This window comes from Hevea brasiliensis, chromosome 16 (assembly GCF_030052815.1).
Source record: "Hevea brasiliensis isolate MT/VB/25A 57/8 chromosome 16, ASM3005281v1, whole genome shotgun sequence".
Classification (NCBI taxonomy): domain Eukaryota; kingdom Viridiplantae; phylum Streptophyta; class Magnoliopsida; order Malpighiales; family Euphorbiaceae; genus Hevea; species Hevea brasiliensis.
Window position 1 is genome coordinate 47663961 of NC_079508.1, and position 20005 is coordinate 47683965.

The 20005-nt window shown below is 34.7% G+C and overlaps 1 protein-coding gene across 1 annotated transcript; it reads left to right on the forward strand.

Annotated features, from left to right (window-relative positions):
- The first annotated feature begins 3693 nt into the window (after nucleotides 1-3693).
- LOC110642904 (ras-related protein Rab7) lies at nucleotides 3694-19163 on the forward strand. Its single transcript, XM_021795097.2, has 7 exons — nucleotides 3694-3980; nucleotides 4091-4117; nucleotides 4522-4621; nucleotides 4725-4871; nucleotides 16589-16669; nucleotides 16743-16888; nucleotides 18755-19163. Exons 1-7 carry the CDS (start codon nucleotides 3928-3930, stop codon nucleotides 18816-18818), a joined length of 618 nt encoding a protein of 205 aa, XP_021650789.1. The 5' UTR covers nucleotides 3694-3927; the 3' UTR covers nucleotides 18819-19163.
- The last annotated feature ends 842 nt before the right edge of the window (nucleotides 19164-20005 follow it).

The following is a 20005-nucleotide window of genomic DNA, read 5'->3' on the forward strand; positions in this document are numbered from 1 at the left end:
TTAGAAACTTGAAATTCCTTTTGCAATAGCCTTGTAATATTGCTAAGGACTACAGGACAAAATTTTAGAATTTTTAGAGCTCGTTTGAATAGTTTTTGCAAAAAAGTTACTTTCAAGGGTTAAAATGTAATTTTCAAGATTGTGAGTATTTACTGTGTTGGAGGGCCCAGGAGGGGCTATATGACATTGATGAGATGTTATTGTGAAAATTGAGATTTAGAAGTGTTCTTTGAATCTTTTTGCAGGTTAAATAGGTCATAGATACAAAGAAAACTCTGTCGAATTTTAGGCATAAATTATGATGTGTTTGCCTTTTAAAATTTATTTTTATTTGAATTATAACTAATAAATCCACAATAAAATTATGTAAGTGATTAGAGTCAATCATCTTCCTTCACCCAACCTCTATAGTCGTCTCTGGTGTACTGTGAGTAAAATATTAATTTTAATTATAATTTTAATATTATTATATGTTCAGGCATGCCCATGCATAACTTATAACTATGTATCTATGTAATTAAATACTAGGCCCGTTTTATATTGCATTCTTAATTGATGAAGTGCCATGGATGTTATTTATGGTAATTTAGAGCAGTGTGCGTGCACTGGTGTGCGTGTGGTGTGTGGTATTGAATATAGATAGGACAGGTAGACGCGGCTTGAGAGATATTCGCTGGGACCCGGTCTTTTATGGATAAGTCAGGGTAGGCACGACTCGAGATGATCTCGCTGGCCCCCGCATTTGATTTATTAAGCGAAAATCCGGCTTCAGAGACACTCGTTGGCAGAGGTTAGATTAAGAGAGTTGTACAGGGGATCATGTCCCGTATATGCACTGTTTGAATATAATTGGGTGTGTGAGTACTCCAAATTACCTTTTTGCTGTTATGATGTGATTGTATGAAATTATGATAGTGTTGCATTTCACTCTTTAGAATGTATTAGTTTTAGATAGCTATAGAAATTGTACTTAAAATTTGTATTTTACTATCTGGGTCTAACGCTCACTCTTGTTCACCCTATTTTTCCAGGTTACAAGATGAGACATTTTTTTTTTTAGGATAACATGCTTCTTTTTTCGCAGGTTATCAATAATTACTTAATTATATTTATTATTCTATAAATTTGTAATTTAGAACTCCGCATGTACTAACAATAACATTAATCTTATTAGGGAGTGTATGAATTTAAGTTTTTGTGTAATTGTACAAAAACTTTTTATGATTTTTAAATAGTTTATAAATGATGTAACAGGGTTGAGCTGAACTCCCATAATCAGAATTTCTGCTAATTATTGGATTAAGTTAGCCCGAAATAAAATTATAATAATTTAATTTAAATTATTTTATATGCATGTTGGGCCTAAATTGTGGGCCTGGTAATGAGTTTGGGAACAGTGAGTCTTACTAACGGGCCTTTGGAGCTTTATGCCGATCGAGGTCTTAGTGCCGGTCCGACCCTTAGATTGGGTCGTGACAGACACAAACATGGAAAAATAAAAAATTTTTGTGCCCAAAAAAATTTGATAAAAAGGATAAATGTGCATAAATTAAATTTTATAGAAATCAATTACAACATCTACTAAAATAATATAATAAGTAAAAAGTCCTATAATATATAATAAACACATTGCATATGCACCTATAATTTATTATTATCTACAAATATTCAATAATTATTAAAATATAAATATTCAATTTTTTTCAAATTATTTATAATTTAAATTATATTAAACATCATCAATTATTAATATTGAATGACAATTAATGTATAACTTAATTGTAAGCAGTACTAGTAATACTAATAAAATATTTCTATTAACCTATAATTGTTTTTTCATTGAATATTAATTTTTTCATTCATTATTCCTCATTCATCTATGCATCCTTGAATTTCAAATTTTAATTTTTTTATTATGATAATATTTTATATTCATCGATTAATTATTTAAAAAATATGATTTTTTTTTTAATGTTTGATTTTCAGTAAGACAAATGTCTCAAACAAGATAGCCTCTGACTTAATATGTAATATTTCCTAAATTGCTAAATAGCCATTGTTTGAAGAAAAAAATTTATCAATTAGTCATATTATTTAAATATTTATTTCTATACTTAAAAATTTTTGCGCGGCCATGCTTATAATAGATGATACATTTTTTTTATTTTATTATTTTGATATAATTTTAATTCTTTATTAATTAAGAATCATATATATATATATATATTTCACGTACAACACTTATAATTTAAAGACTAATATTATTAAATATGAGAAAATATATAAAAATAATAAATTTGTACTAGTCATTATTATTTATTTATATTTTTTTTCAATGGCACATATCATTGCATTAAAGGCCTTTAGGGCAAACATTAGACACCCAAGGCCTAAAACCAAATACAAGTCTCCTACTTAATGAATAAATCCAACAACAGACCCAGGCCTAACAAAATAAACCCTTCAACCACACATGAAGAAATTTAAGGCTCGTTTGGCATTACTAATTAGATTTAATAATTTTAATTATAAAAATATTAAATAATAAAATAAATTTTTTTAAAATTATTTTTTTAATAATATTTAAAATAATATTTTTATTTTTCAACTTTTGAAACTCACTGCCAAGGCTGTTGAAGCGTCTTCCTCTTGTAGCATTGCTAATGGAACTGAACAAAAGAGACTCGCCGCTGTTGAAACCAAACAAGGACAAACTCATGCAAGGATTGGCAAGACAAAGTAAAGCTAGCAAAGCTAAGAGTGAATCGCCCCACAGCCAAAACAAGCAAGCCAATCTCTTCAAGAGATATACGCATGGTTAAAGCCAACACCATGGGAGAAAGAAAGGCAAAGCCATGGGTCTAGTCTCATATTAGCCATGGGAAGCCAGCAACCTCTAGTAAACGCCGGTTCTGCAAATCCCATGGAAGCTTTTCTACGGCTTTTTCCTAAGACTGACAGCCAAATACCAGACAAGGAAAGAAATCAAACTCTATAAGCAAACAACCAAACAAACGATTCAACTACAACTTCCTCCTAGCAGATTGTCTCTAGAGCACCCTCACCAAGCTAGAATCCAAATCTGCAAATTCATCCTATAAAAATCAAAACTATACAATTCAAATCAGGGTGAGGAGGGAACGGGAACCCAAACCCAACTGAAAAGAAAACACGCACTCTTTTATCTCGAAGGACAAAGGAGGGATACCGAAACAATGAGGCTCGAAGAGGTTACTAAAAGTAAATCTCGAGAGAAAAATTCTCTCTTTCTGATTGTTGGACTAATATGTATTTAATATTTAGCTTAATATTTAATTTGATATCACAACATCTGATATATTACTATTTTCAATGTAATATTATAATATTTTTATAATTTAATAATTTTTATATAAAATTATTAAAAAAATATATTTAATAAATCTTATATGTATATATATATATTTTTATATGGGATTAGAGAAGAAAAATCCGAGGCATCCCCAGGGCCCACTGGTTTCCAAATTCCTATCACATATCAGAAATCACAATCTGTGGACCGTGGTCCCTACCCAAAAAAAGTTCATAAAACATTTCAAGACGCACGAGCTCAAAAATAAGCTTAATTACGTGATTACATATTTAATTAATTAAATTAATTAATTTTGCCGGCAAACACATGAAATAATTTTTTTTTAAATAGAAAAAGGAAGAAAACAAAAAAGGCGGATCGAAATTGGCGCCCCTTTTTTCTTCTTCTCCTCTTTCTCTCTCTTCCTCCTCCGTTCTTCCCTTCTCTCTCTCGCTCTGGCTTTCTTCATGAAAAGTTATAAACAGGGAGGAAAATTGAAAAAGAAAGCCTTCTGCCTTTCTTCTTTTAAATATTTTCCTGTTTTGAATTGCTCTGTAATCGGTTATTTCTTTTAATTTATACTAATTTAGCGCGCCATGTCAATGCGGAGGCGTACCTTGCTCAAGGTGATCGTTCTCGGCGACAGCGGGTACGATTTCTAGGGTTTTCTTCTGCATTCTGTTTCTCTTCTTTGATTTTTGCATATTTGTGTACGGGAGAGGTAAAGAAAAATCTAATTTGTTTTTTCGTTAATGTCAGGGTTGGCAAGACGTCTTTGATGAATCAGTATCCTCTTTTGACCTATGAGTAGAATGTTGTGTATTTTTGTTCTTGATTTGCTCTGTGCATTGCTTTGAAAATCTTTATTTGTTTGCAATTTTGAGGATGATTTGTTGTTAATTTGGAATTTGTGTTTTCTAGTTTTTGTCATCTCTATGCTTTGCGTGTTTTTGGATTTTCTTGAATTTAATTTATATTTATTATTGAATTTTGTGATCAATGTGCTAGAGTGAATGATATAGTGGAGATAACAATTAATTTGAAGCAAATTTAGTCACAGATTAGAATTTGGTTCTTCTTGTGGTAACCAATTTCACTTTTTTTTTTTTTAATAAACAACTACAGAATAAAACATTATGCTTTATTTTATTTTTTGGATTGTCATTTTTTTCCCTTAATTTCTTACCTAGATATGTGCATAAGAAGTTTAGTCAGCAGTATAAAGCTACAATTGGTGCTGATTTTGTGACCAAAGAACTCCAAATTGATGACAGGCTCGTCACCCTGCAAGTAGGTTTTCTAGTTCAAATGGTACTTTTATGCTTCATATTTTTCAATTTTGGAGTGTTTGTAAAAACTGTTTTGCTGTTGCGCTGAAATGTTACCTGTGTAGATATGGGACACAGCTGGGCAAGAGAGATTTCAGAGTCTTGGAGTTGCGTTCTATAGAGGGGCAGATTGCTGCGTTCTGGTTTATGATGTTAATGTGATGAGATCTTTTGACACTCTTGATAACTGGCACGAAGAATTTCTTAAACAGGTTCTTTGTATCCTTGTCACTTATTTTATTTATTTTTAGAGGTTCATTATCTACAATATTTCCTTGATGGTTTATGATGCGAACCTCAAGAACAATGCCTTGAAACCCACGAATAGGTTTGGTTTATAATCCCAAGAAAGCCAAAAATCAAGTTCAAACACCAAAGAATACCTTGACCTATCAATTATATAGAATTGAAAATCAAGATAATTCAAAGGTAGAATTAAAAATTATTGACCCGAAGTTTATAATTAAACAATAAACAAGAATATCAAGATTGTTAAACCCTATAAGATTAATCACTCTTAAAGAATTTATTTTAGTTCAAGAAAGAACTTAGGTAAAATCCCTCTCTTATATTAATTTAATCAAAAGTAATATTCCCCTCAAAAAGTATTAAGTTAAACTTATATATACGGTTGAAACCCTAATTCTCTAGGCTAAAAAAAATAACATAAAACCCTAAAAACTAATAAAAAGACTGGAGTGGGTTGCACTCCTAAGTCCTACCTAAGGTACAAAAATATATGAATAAGGCCTAAAATACATATTTGACTAAAAATAATTAAATAAAATCATTTAGACTTGTCCTAAATTAAAAAAAAAACACACTAAATTTGCATAAAAATCCATCAATGCTATTCAAATATTTCTTGATCATCTCCCACGCAAACTTGGATCAAATTAAGCCACTTTTTATCTTCTTAGAATCCCAATTTATTGATTGTATCTTCATATTTATCTTCTTGTGCAACCGCTTCCTCAATCAATTCTTGCATCTTTTTAACCTTAGTCCTTGTGATTGGATCTTCTTGTGCAATTGAATCTTGAATCCTCTCATGAACATTCCTAGGATCTTGTTGTTCTTGTTGATTTTCAGCATCCCGTCCCTTTTCAAAAGGATTCGTCCTCGAATCTTCACCTACATCAAAAGGTTAAAGATTAGCAACATTAAATGTAGCACTCACATTGTATTCATTGGGGAGATTCAACTTATAAGCATTGTCATTAATCTTGGTCACCACTTGAAATGGACCATCTTCTTCAGGATGAAGCTTAGACTTCCTTTGAATTGAAAATCTTTCCTTCCTCATATGCACTCAAACCCAATTTCCTGGTTGGAAAGTAACTCGCTTTCTTCCTTTATTAGCTTAAATTGCATATCTCTTATTCTTCTTTTCAATGTGCTGTTTAGCATGTTCATAGATCCTTTTAACCAATTCAGCCTTCTTCTTTCTATCTAAACTTGAAATCTCATGCATAGGCAAATGAATCAAATCTAATGGAGTTAAATGATTAAACCCATAAACAATCTCAAAGGTGAAAAACTAGTAGAAGAATGCACACTTCGGTTATATGCAAATTCAACAAATGGTATACATCCTTCCCATGATTTCAAATTCTTCTTAACAACAGCACATAAAAGAGTTGTTAAAGTTCTATTAACTACTTTAGTTTGCCTATCAGTATGTGGGTGACATGTAGTAGAAAATAGCAGTTCAGTACTCAACTTACCCCACAATACTTTTCAAAAGTAACTTAGGAACTTAACATCTCTATCACTAACAATGCTCCTAGGGATGCCATGCAATCTCACAACTTATCTAAAGAATAAATCAGCAATATTTGTGGCATCATCAGTTTTATGGCAAGGAATAAAATGTGCCATCTTGGAAAATCTGTCCACTATCACAAATATAGAATCTTTACCTTCCCTAGACCTAGGCAACCCTAAAATAAAGTCCATAGACAAATCAACCCATGGTTCACTAGGTATAGACAAAGGTGTATATAAGCCTTGAGGCAAGACCTTGGACTTCGTTTTCTTACATGTGATACACTTAGAACAGACTTTCTCCACATCTCTCTTCATATGAGGCCAAAAGAAGTGTTCCCTCAATGTATCCAAAGTCTTACTAACCCCAAAATGTCCCATGAGACCACCACCATGTGACTCACGCACAAGTAACTCCTTCATAGAGCAATTAGGCACGCATAATTTATTCTCAACTCAACTCAACTCAACTCATCAAAGCTTTTATCCCAAAAATTTGAGGTCGGCTATATGGATTCGCTTTTTCCACTCTAAACACAGTGAACCATGTTGTACTACTCTCCTCCAAGTTAGTTTAGGTCTACCCCTTATTTTCTTTTTATCCTCTAACCTAATGTGCTCTACTTGTCTAACTAGAGCTTCCGTATGTCAACGCGTTACATGACCAAACTACCTTAATCTCCCTTCTCTCAACTTATCCTCAATTGACACTACTCCTAACTTATCCTCAACATAATTTATTCTCATGAAATAAAAATCCATCATGCCTATAAAACTTTTGAAAAACAGTTTTCTCACATGCATCATAAACAACAACAAAATCAGAATCCTTAGTGTAGAAAGAGATGATTCTCATTGATTTCAATTAATCTGTACATGGATATATATATACAATTGATTCCTATAATTGTGTTCTACTAATTAGGAAGAAATCCTAAATAAGAAATCCTAAATAGGAATACAGAATCTGAGAATATCTGAGAGAAATAATATAGTGATTGACTTTCCATAACACTCCCCTCAAGTTGGAGCATAGATGTTAATCATGCCCAACTTGTTACAAATGTAGTCAATCCTAGCTCCATTCGAGCTTTTGTGAAAATATCTCCTAATCGCTCTCCGGTTTGATGTGTCCGTTGAGATGATCTTTGTTGAATCTTTTCACGAATAAAGTGACAATCAATCTCAATATGTTTGGTCCGCTCATGAAACACGGATTAGAAGCAATATGAAGAGCGACTTGATTATCACACCACAATTTCGCAGTGAGCGGTCTTAAAACTGTCTCATCTAGTAATTGAAGTATCCACATTACCTCACATACCGATTGTGCCATGGCTCTGTATTCGATTCAGCACTAGATCGAGAAACTACACTCGCTTCTTGCTTCTCCAAGACACCAAATTTCCTCCAATAAAAAGCAATATCCGATGGTTGACCTCCTGTCAACCTTAGATCCAGCCAGTCGGCATCGAAAAACATTCAATATTCAAATGCCCATGATTACCATATAGCAAACCTCTTCTGGGCGCCCTTGGATAACACAAGATTTGTTCCAAGGCTTCCCAATGAGCAACAGTTGGGGAAGACATAAATTGACTTACCACACTAACGGCATAAGCAATGTCAGGACGAGTGACTGTAAGGTAGTTCAATTTTCCTACCAATCTCCTGTATCGCTCTGGATCTTCAAACAACTCACTATCCCACGCTACTTGATTTGTAAAGTTGGAGTCATTGGTGCGCTACAAGGATTAGCACCTAATTTTCCTGTCTCTGTCAATAGATCGAGGACATATTTTCTTTGAGATAAGAAAATACCCTTCTTACTTCTCATAACTTCGATACCCAAGAAATACTTTAACAATCCCAAGTCTTTGGTCTGAAACTGATTTTGGAGGAAGGTTTTAAGAGATGAAATACCTGCAGAGTCACTCCCAGTGATGACAATGTCATCCACATAGACTACCAAGAGAATTATACCAGCCTCAGATTGCCTATAAAATACTGAGTGATCACACTTACTCTTTTGCATACTAAATTCCTGTACTGCTTCACTTAATCTCTCAAACCATGCCCTAGGACTTTGTTTCAAGCCATAAAGAGATTTCCGAAGCCTACAAACTTTACCCAACTCCCCCTGAGCAACAAACCCAGGTGGTTGCTCCATATACACCTCCTCCTGAAGATCACCATGAAGGAAAGCATTCTTGATATCCAATTGATGCAGGGGCCAATCATATGTAGCTGCTAAAGAGATAAACAAGCGAATAGAAGCAAGTTTAGCTACAGGAGAAAAAGTATCAGAGTAATCAACCCCATATGTCTGAGCATATCCTTTTGCTACAAGGCGTGCTTTTAACCTAGCCACAGAACCATCAGGATTTACCTTTACTGTAAATACCCATTTGCAACCAATAGCTTTCTTACAAGTGGGCAAAGGCAATAGTTCCCATGTACCATTAGCATCTAAAGCCTCCATTTCCTCTTTCATAGCATCACACCAGCCAGGATGAGACAGTGCCTCACCAACGAGATTAGGGATAGGAGCGAGTCTAAAGAATTAACAAAACACCGAGAACAAGAAGATAATTGATTATAAGAAACAAATTCAGAGATAGGGTAAGTCCATGAACGTTTACCTTTACGAAGAGCAATGGGTAAGGCTAGATCAGAATCATGATCGGATGAGTGCAGGATCTCCCAACGAAGTAGCTGGTGGAGGATCTGAGTCAGGAATCTCCAATCTCCTGGAATAAACATGAACAACGGGAGGTCGAGTAGGTCCAGAGACAGAAGGAACAGGCTGTGGGAGAGGACTAGACATTGGTTGGACAGTATATATTAAGAGATCATCCTCCTCCCCCTGACTCTCATACATAGATGATGGAGGAAAAAATGGAGTGGACTCAAAAAATGTGACATCTGCAGAAACAAGATAACGATTAAGAGTAGGAGAGAAACAACGGTACCCTTTTTGGAGCCCGGAGTACCCAAGGAAGACACATTTGAGAGATTTTGGATCTAATTTAGTAACCTGTGGACTAACATCACGCACAAAACAGGTACAACCAAAAATACGGGGTTCAATAGGGAACAAAGATTTTGTAGGAAACAAAGCAGTATAAGAAATATCCCCATTAAGGACAGAAGACGGCATACGATTGATCAAAAAACATGCCGTAGAAACTGCATCCGCCCAAAAGTGTTTAGGTACTTTCATCTGAAAAAGAAGAGCACGAGTTACCTCAAGAAGATGCGATTTTTCTTTCGCCACGCCATTTTGGGATGGGGTATCCACACAGAAGATCGTGAAGAATGCCATTTTGTGTCATATAAGAGAAATTGTCTTTGAAAAGTATTCTTTGGCATTGTCACTTCTTAATATGCGCATGAAATATTAAATTGAGTTTTGATTTCATTACAAAAGGCACAAAAGATAGAAAACAACTCGAGCGATTCTTCATTAAATATAACGGGTAACACGAGAGTAATCATCAACAAAAGTAACAAAATAACGAAATCCAGTTTTAGAAGTAACAGAACAAGGACCCCAAACATCAGAATGAACTAACTCAAAAGGGGATGAAGCCCGTTTATTGACTCTAGACACAGAAGGCAAACGATGATGTTTTGCAAATTGACACGACTCACATTCTAGTACTGATAAAGACTGAGATTGAGGACACAGCTTCTTCATGGTAGACAAAGAAGGATGACCCAATCTACAATGAGCTTCAAGAGGTGTTAAGGTACTGGAGCAAACAAGCGACCGTGGTACATGATTTTCCAGAATGTAGAGACCACCTGACTCGCGTCCTCTACCAATAATCTGCTTCGTCGTAAGATCCTGAAACAAACACTGGTCAGGAAAAAAGGAAACAGAACAATTTAAGGTATGAGTAAGTTTACTCACAGAAAGTAGATTAAAAGAGAATTTTGGTAGACACAAAACAGAAGACAAAGAAATTGACGAAGTTGGGTTCGCAGTTCCAGAACCCATGACACAAGAAGTAGAACCATCAGCTAAAGTAATGAGAGGAAGTGAGATTAGACTAAGCGGATAGAAGACTAGAATTACATCATGTGATGCATCGCACTGAATCAATAACCCATTTGGGTGAGGAAGACACAAGACATGTAGTGGATTTACTCGACTCGTGATCGCGATGTGAGGAAACTCGTAGGCTTTAGAGATGCCTGATACTGGGAAAATTGTGCAAAATCCTCTGCAGATACCAAAATAGTTTTCTCAGAGGAAGTTACTGTAGAATTCTCTGCTGCCATATTTGCCATCTGTGATCGCTGATTTTTCTTCTGAAGTTGCGGACAATTATATTTTGTATGGCCAGGCTCATGGCAATAATAACAAATGACTCCTCTTGAGTCCTGATTAGAACTAGCCTCTCCATTACGATTACTACATTTGTCCGTAATTCCTCCTCTACTTCCTCTTCTATTACCTGTTGTCCATTTGGATTACGGCTAATAAGAGCACTCTTGCAAATGTGAAGATTGAGTACTCTGCATGCGAAGGATCCGTGTGAACGTTTCATGCAAAGAGGAAATCTCGAATCGAGAGAATCGAGATTTAGCGATCTCATACTTTGAAGGAAGGCTGCAAGAAAACTCATAATGATCGATTGCTCGTTGGGCCTATTGAACTTTCACATCAGGACTAAAAGGCAATAATACATTAAGTTCCTCATATACCCGTTTAAAATCCATAAAATAAGTCGTGAGAGATTTATCCTCTTTCTCAGCACGGTAGAATGCCTTACAAACATCATAAATACGGGAGATATTCGCTTTACCAGAATACAGAAAATCTAAGTAATCCATCAATTCCTTAACAAATTCACAGTGATTAATTAAACTAATTACCTCACTATGAATCGAGTTCCGAAGCTGCAAAAACAACCGAGCATCCTCCCTTAGCCAAGTTTGTCGTGTATCATCAGTGGGTGGATCTTTAGTAAGGTGATCATCCTTATCAATGCTACGCAAATAGACCCTAACAGTCTTACTCCACTCTAGGTAATTTGAATCATTAAGTTTGTGTTCCGTGATCTTAGTCATCACCGGAATCACATCAGAAATAACATTCTTATTGTCTGCCATTTGTTGAGACAAAGAAAACTAACTGAAACGCTAATCCAAAGTGCTTATAGTAGCAAAATAACCCAAAATCACAAATCAAGCAAATACCGAAATAGGATCTGAGAGCCAAACCTCAGAAGTCCTTTAATGGTGTACTGGATCGAACAACGACACAGTGGTGGAATGAGGGGGTTGAGGCGACGCCGCGATATTGATCGGGTCGAAAGCAGTGGTCGTGCCAAGGTCTCTCCTGAGCTGGGTAGTGAGAACAAATAGTCACCCTAGATTGATGACCTGCTCTGATACCATGTAGAAAGAGATGATTCTCATTGATTTCAATTAATCTGTACATGGATATATATATACAATTGATTCCTATAATTGTGTTCTACTAATTAGGAAGAAATCCTAAATAAGAAATCCTAAATAGGAATACAGAATACAGAATATACAGAGAAATAATATAGTGATTGACTTTTCATAACACTTAGCATACAACTCCTTTACATACTCAAAACCTAATAATTTAGTATTAAGAGTAGAGATAAGAGCATACTTGCGTGACAATGCATCAGCAACTACATTTTCCTTACCTTGCTTATACTGGATAACATAAGGAAAAGTGTCAATAAATTCCACCTACTTGGCATGCCTACGGTTGAGCTTGTTTTGCCCCTTCAAGTGTTTCAATGACTCATGGTCAGAATGAATCACGAACTCCTTTGGTCACAAATAATGCTGCCATGTCTCCAATGCTCGCACCAAGGCATAAAGCTCCTTGTCATACGTTGAGTAGTTCAATGCTGCACCATTCAACTTTTCTCTAAAATATGCAATAGGACATCTCTCCTGCATCAAAACAGCACCTATACCAATCCCAGAAGCATCACATTCTATTTTAAATATTTTAGTGAAATTAGGAAGACTCAGTAATGTGGCAAAACATAACTTATCTATAATTAAGTTAAAAGCACAGTTTTATTCCTTACCCCATGTAAAGCCAACATTCTTTTTAACAATCTTCATCAAGGGTGCAGCTAAAGTACTAAATCCTTAACAAACCTTCTATAAAAACTAGCAAAACCATGAAAATTACGTACCTCGGTAGCAGATGTAGGAATCGACTAGTCATGGATAGCTTTCACCTTTTCTTCATCCACCTCAATACCTTTTGCACTAATCACATAACCTAAAAACACAACTCTTTCTATGCAAAAAGTACACTTTTTAAGATTAGCATGTAATTTCTCTTTTCTAAGCACTTCAAACACACACTTCAAATGATGCATATGTTCTTTCATGTTTTTACTGTGCACTAATAAATCATTAAAGTATACCACTATAAACTTACCAATGAATGCACGCAAAATATGGTTCATTAATCTCATGAATATACTAAGTGCATTAGTCAATCTAAAAGGTATAACTAACCACTCATATAAACCATCATGAATATACTAAGTGCATTAGTCAATCTAAAAGGTATAACTAACAACTCATATAAACCATATTTTGTTTTGAAAGCAGTTTTTCACTCATCTCCTACTTTCATCTTAATATGGTGGTATCCACTTTTCAAATCAATTTTTGAAAAAGACACAAGCACCATGCAATTCATCTGACATGTCATCTAGCCTAGGAATGAGATATTTATACTTTACCGTAATCTTGTTGACAGCTCGACAGTCAACACGCATACTCCAAAAACCATCCTTCTTAGGCACCAATAGTACTGGAACTGCACATGGACTCATGCTTTCTCTCACATATCCTTTTCCCAATAATTCCTCAATTTGCCTCTGAAGTTCCTTTATCTCCTCAGGATTACTTCTGTAAGTTGGTCGATTAGGAATTACTGCTCCAGGAACAAAATCAATCTGATATTTGATCCCTCTATTATGTGGCAACTGCTTAGGCATATCCTTAGGAAAGATATCTTCAAACTCCTGTAAAAGAGAAACAGCAGAACTAGGCAAAGAATTGTTAAGGTCAGCAAGATTCAAATAAGTCTCCTTGTACATAAGTACAATCATTGGCTTTCTAGCAAAAAATGCACTCTTAACAATGCACTCTTAACATCTCTTTCTTTTGCAAATAAACTCATTTTTCTCTCTTTGCTCTCCTTTTGCACTGGATTCACTTTCTTTCTAGTCTCACTCTGTCACACCTTATCCCTTTGTTAGGCATAACATGATCCCGTAGAATACCTAATGAACTACCGAACTTCACCTACCGATAACTCATTAAGTACCCTACAAGGGATTTTAAAGCAATTTTCTTACTTTTGTTAAGTGGTGAGCATTTGTTAGTTGGTATCAAACATTTAATTTAAGTTGGAAGCTAGTTGAAATTTTTTTAAGTCCATTTTATTTCTCTTCAAATTTTATAAAAATTTTGCCAGAGTTCCGTCTGTATTTTGAGAAAACAGTTCTTCAAATACCTGAAAAAAAGCACTTCCAAAAATTTTCTCAACCACTACTTCAATTTCAACAATTTCTCAAATCTCAAAATTCAACGGTCAATATTTCTCAATTTTCAAAATTCAATCATCAGTAAAATAATATCTATCAATCTCATTCAAATTAAAATAAAACATTTCCATTCATTAAAGACAACAATCTATATATATACATCATACCAAAATCTACAGTATGAAAATTCAAACTAAATTTTATTACAACTTTATACAAACTTTGTACAAACTGCTCAAGATCGATTTACATGTCCATACATTTATGTGCAATACATACATCAAAAGAAATATTTACAGTCAGGGTATAAATTATACCCTATAACTTCAAGCTGATGGATCCTCACACCTCAGCAGCTTAGTCTGCTGCTCCTCTAGTCTCTATATTTGCGACAGCAATAAAAGTTATCGCTGAGTACTAGGACTCAGTGGTGCACAACATACTAAAATAATCTTTATGCAGAACTTAAATCACATTTATTCAAAAATTTGACTGAACATGAGAATTAAATACAAATCATGCATTTTGAGATTTTAATCCCAAACAATTTCTATTGAAGTATCAAATCACATTTCATAAAACCCACAGTTAGATCATGCCATTCGAAACAAATAGAATCTCAATAGCCAGAGGCTAAAGAGAAATCACATCACAAGTCTAGTTAGCTCAAATATATGGATATCCATTCAAATCCTCTTCTACTGGCACACCTCAACACTTTTCCAGATAAGGAATCAAAATTCGAAACTAATTACCCCCACTAATCATGCTAGTGAGGTGTTCAAATATATGGTCATGACACTGTGGTTTCAAAACTTATCTTAACAATTTGCTAAACATTGTCATTTCAAATATACACAATAACTTTCAACAATTTAAATTAAAACTTCATAAATAATATCACAAATAAACTTTCACAATTCAAAGCAAAAGTAAAATACATATTTCATTCACTTTATCAATGAATTTTAAAGCATAATAATGTTGTGCACAAACCTCAAGCGAGTCTCTCTTGGCCTTGATTCGGTTCCTCGGGTTCTTTCCCAGTACTATTTTCAACTGAAACACACAATTTCGCAGTGTTTCAGTACCATAACTTAGCATAAATCCAAAAATAAATTTAACTTCACTTTTACCTAGTTTTAACGTGCTAAACTCGACGTTCTTGAAATTTTGTGTTTCGGGGTTACTATTCACTACACTATTCAAGTCAAATTGTTGACTTTCTAAGGCTTAATAGGTATGGGAATTCCAACTTCACCCACATACCACATTTTGGTAACTAAATTTGTTGATTTTGGTTGTTTATTCAAATTCTAAGTCTCTTAGGCAAATTTGATAAATTTTCAGTTTTGGTGTCTAAGGTTGCACTGTTCCATTGGTCACTTTACTGTTGGAATTTGGCAAAACTTTCTTCAAATCTCAACTCAACTCAACTCAATTCAACTAAACTTTTATCCAAAAAATTTGGGGTTAACTATATGGATTCTCTTTCTCCACTCTAAACGATTTTGAGTTAAATCCTCGGAAATGTGTAATGCTTCTAGGTCATGTTGAATTACTCTCCTCCAAGTCAGTTTAGGTCTACCCCTTCTTTTCTTTCTATCCTCTAACCTAATGTGCTTTACTTATCTAACTGGAGCCTCCGTATGTCTACGCTTCACATGACCAAACCACCTCAATCTCCCTTCTCTCAACTTATCCTCAATTGGCACCACTCCTACCTTTTCTTTAATACTCTCATTACGGACTTTATTTAGTCTAGTATGGCCACTCATTCACCTTAACATTCTCATTTCTGCAACTTTTATCTTAGACACATACGACTCTTTTAGTGCCCAACGCTCATTACTGTATGACATCGTCGGTCGTATAGCTGTGCAGTAAAATTTTCCTTTCAACTTATTGGGAATCTTGCGATCACATAAAACTCCCGTGGCACGTCTCCACTTTAACCATCCGGCTTTAATTTTATGACTAACATTCTCCTCACATCCCCCATTACAGTTCAAATATCAAATTAAATAAAAATAGTTTTGCTTAATTTTATTAATTCAAGTGACCCTTTTTGTAAAAAAAGTTTACACAAGATATATTGGAATCTTACTAGAATTAGAAGTCCTAAACTAATAGGGACTGTAATTAAATGGGAAATAACAAGTAATTGGAAAGTAATAAAATTCTGGAAATAATAAAATTGCTGCCTGCTGATCTGGTTGAGCCCCATGTCCCTTGTCTGTAACAATTGCACAGCCCCTTTGCAAGAGCTGAGTAGTATTTTCTTTGAGAATATGGGCCAAAAACTTAACACCTGGATCATATTTTTAATGTCAGTTTAAATCATTAACCCAGTGCAATATAATCCCCCATTTTCTGCCTTTTCCATTTATTGATTTCTTCCTGTATTTAACGATGCATCTTATTCTGTATACTGAATAGGATTTAGGTTCAGCATGTTGTTTGCGGATCTAATAGTTGCCTGCTCTTTCTAGGTTGATTGTTTGCGGATTCTTGGGTTGCTAATTTTTGCAGAAACTGCCTTTTTTATTTGGGAATAATTTTAACATGGTTTTCATTCCCGTTGCTTCCAGGCAAACCCACCTGATCCCAAGACGTTTCCATTTATATTGCTGGGAAACAAGATTGACATTGATGGGGGAAACAGTCGAGTGGTAAGGAAATACAATTTAGTGCAAGCTAAATCTCTTTGTTTCTCAAATCCTGGTCTAATTTTTGGCTATACAGGTTTCTGAGAAGAAAGCAAAGGAGTGGTGTGCTTCGAAAGGAAACATACCTTACTTTGAGACATCAGCAAAAGAGGATTATAATGTTGATCCTGCATTCCTGTGTATTGCGAAAACTGCTCTAGCCAATGAGCATGAACAAGACATGTAAGTTTAAACTTTAAATTTTCAGATGGTATAATTATTGGTGATTATTAATGACAACTACAGTTTTAGGTTTAAAAGAAAAAATAGCAATCAGGCCCTCCAGATTTAAATGCCCATAATTATCCTTTCTTAATTTATTTTTTTTATGCATAAGCATATTGTTTCCACACACATTTATGAATTATGACCTATAAACAATTTATGCTGAAATGATTATGAGAAGTTAAAATAATGAATCACATTAACCATTCAATAACCTTCACAGAGAATCACTCTGGGACAGTGTGAATAGTCTTGTAAAACTTTTAGCTTTGTTAAACAAAGTCTTATTTAGTATGAGATAGAACTCAGTTCATATGTTTTCTGGAAAACAAATTATCAGAAGCTTGTCTTTTAATAAACCCCTAATCTTGCTTAAGTTTTCATAGCCATGGACAATGCCTAAATCTTGCTCAAGTTTTCATAGCTGTGGAAAATTCTTTGTTTAATTTTTTTTTTCTCAGTAGCACATATAGGTCTTGTTGATCACCATTCCCTCTCTCTCTCTCTCTCAAAAGGGTAATAAAAGAACAATACAGAGGAGTACTGCTCATCAAATTTAGGATTTCCATTTTTGTTTATCCATTCTGGTATCATATGCTTTGAAAAAATGTAATTGCGCCTCTATTTTTCTGTGGTACAAGTTCTGGACTTTCATTGTGGAATTGTTGGAAGGAGCATCTTAATATAGCATGAAAAGGCTAGCGTAGCATAATGTAGGGATTGTAGTTGGAGTGAAACAAGAGTGAATTTGAAGAGGGAAGAATTCTTATTGGGTTAAAATCAGGAGTTCTGTACATTATTTTCCTTGCTTTTACTCTCCTTCCATTTTATGCTTCTATTCAAGATGTTTTGGTCAATTTCACTGTAAGTCTCAGTCTTTGTTCATTTTCCTTTTTTGTTAGATTCTTTTCTTTTTTAGTGCTTCTCTTGTATATGCATGGTTATACTGCTCGGCTCTTCTCAATCCTTTCTACTTTTGCCCCATTAGGTGGTAAAAAGAGAACTTGTATGCCTTTTATGTTTGTACTAATGTGTGAATTATTCTCTCTTGTTTACTTTACTAAGTTTAATATATGAAAATATGAATATTTGAAAAAAAAAGATAATTCAGAATCGTGTGGACCTTGTTGTATAAAGTCAATTTTCTTTTCCCAAGTGCATCGCTGTTTTGTTTCTTTTTTTTTTTTTTACTGATGTTATTAGTGTTTTCTTTTTCGATTCTGGTGTTTACAGTGATTTATTTATCTTAGAAAAATTGTCAATAAGGTGGGATTTGTTGGTCATCTTCTTCCTAAGCTGTGGTATACTGTTTATCTTTAACATAAGATATCCTTCTATTGAAATGATTCATTTTGGCTGTCAATGTACAACTTGAAGTTTTGGAATGAGGAATTTGTAATATTATTTAGCACTTAATATCTACAGTTCAAAGTGTTAGTATTTATTGGATGTATGCTTTCAATCATATTCTTATTAGTTCTTTGCTATTAATGTGAAGCACCTGTTTGGGAAGGTTGACAATTATGTTTGTTTATTTTGGTAAGCATATTGATGAGTTTGTAGACCTTGTTTTCACTGATATAAACTGCAAGTTTAAACTATATATTTTCACTTGATAGTTATGTTATTTTTCTTGGTATTATCCTGCTAGTTATGGAGTTCTAATATGACAAACTTCACCGTCCACTTGTTCCTTATCTTTCTTGCAAGTATGTTTATATTTTTTACTAGTATGTCGTGTTCTGAAATTTGAATAATCTTGGACCAGCCCATGGAATTTGTTAACAAGCTGGTTGAGCCTTATTGTTTTGATTTTGATTGCAGATACTTCCAAGGCATCCCCGAGGCCGTCTCCGAGAGCGAGCAAAGAGGTGGCTGTGCATGTTGAATTGGGACCAACTGATTTGGCAGACTGGGCTTTGGTACCTGTGTTGGCCTAATTCATCCCCTTTTTTTTTTTGGGTGGACCCTTGTGATCTTCCTTTTATTATTATTTTTTAATTTTATTTTCTGATTACAGACTGTATGCTAAGCTCCCCAATTGAAAAATTGCTCGACGTTAATTAAATTGCCATTTTGAGAAGGTAGTATTATTTTTGGTGAGATGAATTGTGAGTTCGAAGTTCAAAGTAGTAGAATCTCATGTTGGATTGATTCACCCTTAGCTGTTGTTTTAAGGAATTGGATGCTTTGGAAACTAACCGCTACTTGGGTTATTTATTTATATTTTTAATTCCTGGCTTCGTCTTTTCAGAATCTTCAGCCTATTTTAACAAAGGCCATGAATGCTACCGTAACAGAACGACTGCAGCGCATTAATGGACAGAGGATTTGATGTAAATAATATTTGTGGTAGCAAGTCCTTTCAATGACACGCATGAAAGAGGATCATCTGATTTAATTTTTATTTTGTTTTCTGAAAAATCAGTCTACGTATTTATAACCAAATAAATTGCATTCAACGTTGAACTTTGAAAAATAAAAAAAACATGTACCTTGAAGAATTACTGCCTATCAATACTTTGAGAAAATAATTAGTGTAAGAACATAGGACGAAATTATGGCGTAATTGAAATGCAAGGATCATTTCAGCAAAATTAGAAAAGTATTGCAGTCTCAGTCTCATCTAACCGTGGGAAGCGGCACCCAGTCGTTAACGCCGGCTCGACAGTCCCCAATCAGTCCTTTGAGAAACCTCTCCCAAACTAAGGCAAACCACACAGCAGCAGAGCCCCGCCTTTTCTTCTCCCGTGGCGTCGGCAATAGCCCTTGTTTGTCTCTATTTGGTTGAGCGCGTTTGCTTGTGCTGGTGATGGGCGCTTCTTTCTTGCTTAAGTTAGTGTTGCTAGTCTTGCTGGTCTGTGGAGGATAGAAGATCCCTGCATGGCTTCCGGTGGCCTGCTTCTGCCTCGTCCAGATGGCCGATGGTGCCGTGATGATGGAAGCTTCTAGGTAGCTTAGTTGCTTCAGCTTAGGTAGTTGGTAATGGGCTAGGTTAGCTTTCTGGGCTAGTTCTACGGGCAGGGGTTTGATCTTGGTTTAAGTCCTTGAGCCTTTCTTTCCATAATCAAGCCT

Coding starts and splice junctions, on each gene's coding strand:
- LOC110642904 (XM_021795097.2), top strand. CDS start 3,928: ATGTCAATGCGGAGGCGTACCTTGCTCAAGGTGATCGTTCTCGGCGAC. Junction 3,981..4,090: donor ATCGTTCTCGGCGACAGCGG/GTACGATTTCTA, acceptor CGTTAATGTCAG/GGTTGGCAAGACGTCTTTGA. Junction 16,670..16,742: donor ATGGGGGAAACAGTCGAGTG/GTAAGGAAATAC, acceptor TTGGCTATACAG/GTTTCTGAGAAGAAAGCAAA.